The 2982-nt window shown below is 46.8% G+C and overlaps 1 protein-coding gene across 1 annotated transcript; it reads left to right on the top strand.

The window, feature by feature from the left end:
* Positions 1-1084: 1084 nt before the first annotated feature.
* LOC123176732 (acid phosphatase 1-like) lies at positions 1085-2653 on the top strand. The gene is made up of 2 exons (XM_044590815.1): positions 1085-1565; positions 2093-2653. The coding sequence occupies exons 1-2, from the start codon at positions 1108-1110 to the stop codon at positions 2475-2477; spliced, it is 843 nt and encodes a 280-aa protein (XP_044446750.1). The 5' UTR covers positions 1085-1107; the 3' UTR covers positions 2478-2653.
* The last annotated feature ends 329 nt before the right edge of the window (positions 2654-2982 follow it).

Here is a 2982-nt window from a genome sequence, read left to right as displayed (position 1 = left end):
GTTTCCTATGTTCAAATTTGCTAATATATCCAACACATCTACCACCTCCAAAGACAGCCACTTACATGTAATCCTACCACAAATATCACATCACATAACGTGTTCCAGGCTCCATAAAAACTGACATCAACACCTCCTATACCACTCTTAATTCTGTGAATGGATGGGTGGCTTAGACCGGCTATATGTTTACTACTTGCAGTTCATAAGAAATATGAGTGGAAAATCTGCATAGCCAGCATAGGGTGAAGCACGGAAAATATGTACAATAGGTTAAATATAATATATTTTGACGCTAAACTTTTTTAAATCCAAAACTCTTTTGGATAACTCAAACGTAAAAAATCCGGAATTCTCCTAGATTTTTTGGAAACCGGATTTTCCACACCTGTCAGAAAAAGCCGGAATCGAAAAAAACAATGGGGGACAGAGTATCAATCAATTCATAATAATTAGGATGTAGATGCATCGTGCGCCACACCAACCTGACCGCATGCCAACCATTGAGTATTTTTGCCCTCTTGAATCTGCCGTAAGTAAAATTTTCTCACATATCCAACACATCTACCACCTCCAAACACAACCACATACATGTAATCCTTCCACAAGTATCACAGAACCTGTTCCATGCCCCATCAATGACACCAACAGACCAATTGAAAGCATTTGTTGAATTATTGGATCATATCCATCACTGACACCAACCACATACTTCATCGTATGTTAGCTGTATTATTATTGGCTCATATCCATCTTATCCCAAGTTCCTAACTGGCCAATCGAAATTGCCAGGTGTAATCCTACAAAAAATGTCTCCTCAAGACCAACGTGTTCCATGCTGTGAATGCGACCGTGCCAGTGACACCGACCACCTCTTTTGTCACTTAATTTCTTTGAAGCTCACAGTCATTGTCATTGATGGCTATGTGCATCCATATAGATGTGGAGACCGGGTTTTTTCTTCTCTTTCTCAAAAAAAAGAGAAAAACTCACGGTCACACACACTGTACTGTAGGATCGATGTAGCTTTTCCCTTCCTATATAACGAGCTAGCCACCCCACACTCTCTGTATAGCACCGCTCCTCAGGAAGCACCAACAAGTAGAAATGGCAATGGCTACGAAGATGCTGCTCCTGCTCGCTGCCGTGGCTCTTCTTGTGGCCTCCAGCGGCGCATGGGAGACTAACATGCACATGCCGACGTCAGTTGCCACAGTCACCGCCATGGATGAGGCCGTGGCGCCGCTGATCCATGCGCTGCGGCCGCTGTTGGGCTCGGGCGGGCAGCTGGGGAGCCACGCCGGCGTGGCATGCGACAGCTGGCGGCTGGGTGTGGAGGCGCACAACGTGCGTGACTGGAAGACGGTCCCCGCCAGCTGCGAGGGCTACGTCGGGCACTACATGCTCGGCGGTCACTACCGCCGCGATTCCAAGGTTGTCATTGACCAGGCTATCTCCTACGTCGAGAGCCTGAAGCTCGCCGGCAACGGCAAGGAGGTGTGGGTCTTCGACGTCGACGAGACCACGCTCTCCAACCTCCCCTACTACGCCACTCACGGCTTCGGGTACGTGCCTATATAGTATACACATATATTCTATAGATGCGTACATACGTGCACATTATACTTGCGATTTATTGCAGGTCGATATATCTGAGCAGAGACTTGTTGCACTCATCTTGTCGTTCAGACGAAGTAGAAATCTGACTAGAACTTGTTAAAACCATCAACTGACTAGCTAGCTAGAACCGCCGCTAAAACCATAACTGTAATAACATAAGTAACATCTCCAATGAATACAAGTGAAAAAACAAATGAGAGCAGAAGTGGAAATAAAACCTTAATTATTGGACGTGGTTTTTTTTTGCGAAATAATTACTGGACGTGTTGGACATTATTGCTGGTCACGGGTCACCTCCAATCACAGCCCCGGAGACGGCCAGAAGGACCATATACATGCATGCCCTGTGAGTGACGAGCTAAACAAGAGGACTGCACGGAGATAGTGATGTGATAGCTACTTTATCAATGGATTTTGTATTTCATAACCGTCCTTATGAAAAGATGATCTAGCTGACATGCATGGTTGACAGGGCTACGCCGTACAACTGGACGAGCTTCCAAGAGTACGCACGGCAGGCGAGCGCACCTGCCCTGCCAGAGACGAAGCGGCTGTACAACAAGTTGCTTTCAGTGGGCATCAAGCCTGTGATCCTCACTGGCCGGCGAGAGGCCCAGAGGACCGCCACTGTCACAAACCTCCGCCAGCAGGGGTTTTCTGGGTCGATGGCGGTGCTGCTGAAGCCAGCGGAGTTCAAGGGCTCCTCGGTGACCTTCAAGTCCGGTGAGAGACAAAAGCTGTTGGACGCTGGGTATGTCATCGTCGGCAACATCGGTGACCAGTGGAGCGACATCCTCGGCACGCCAGAGGGCGCCCGCACCTTTAAGCTGCCCGACCCCATGTACTACATCGGCTAGGGCTAGGCCGCCTCCGGATCTCATGTGTCGTCGTCGATTTCTCGAATAAGTTACATGCATGCTCTCCGTTACATGCAATGCATGCTTCGTCAATAATCCCTCACTTGTGGCTGCTTGCTTCATTTCCACATATATACTTGATCACTTGTTGTATTAATAAGATGTATTATGAAGAAGTGGCGTCTATCTATCTATTTTCGATTATATGTGCAATTCAGAGATGAGCCTAGGCTCATCTACTCTAATTGAATAGTAAAATCGAGAAAATCGTAAAAAAACAGAAATTCTTAGGGCATCCAAGATTCTCGGGTGCGCTAGGACTGTGCCAATTTCCATGGTCAAATGACAACTGAGGAGGTCATGGCAGAAGAACAAGATTGGGCCTGCACAGTGCTTTCTTTCAAATTTTCTTTTACAGTCAAATTTTTGATATTATTTTGCCAAGAGCTCCTCGGATGTCAATTGACCACGAATATTTTCATGCACCTAGCGCACCTGAGTATAT

This window comes from Triticum aestivum, unplaced genomic scaffold (assembly GCF_018294505.1).
Source record: "Triticum aestivum cultivar Chinese Spring unplaced genomic scaffold, IWGSC CS RefSeq v2.1 scaffold147081, whole genome shotgun sequence".
Classification (NCBI taxonomy): Eukaryota; Viridiplantae; Streptophyta; class Magnoliopsida; order Poales; family Poaceae; genus Triticum; species Triticum aestivum.
Note: the sequence above shows the minus strand (reverse complement) of the source record. Positions and strands in the feature narration are given on the sequence as shown.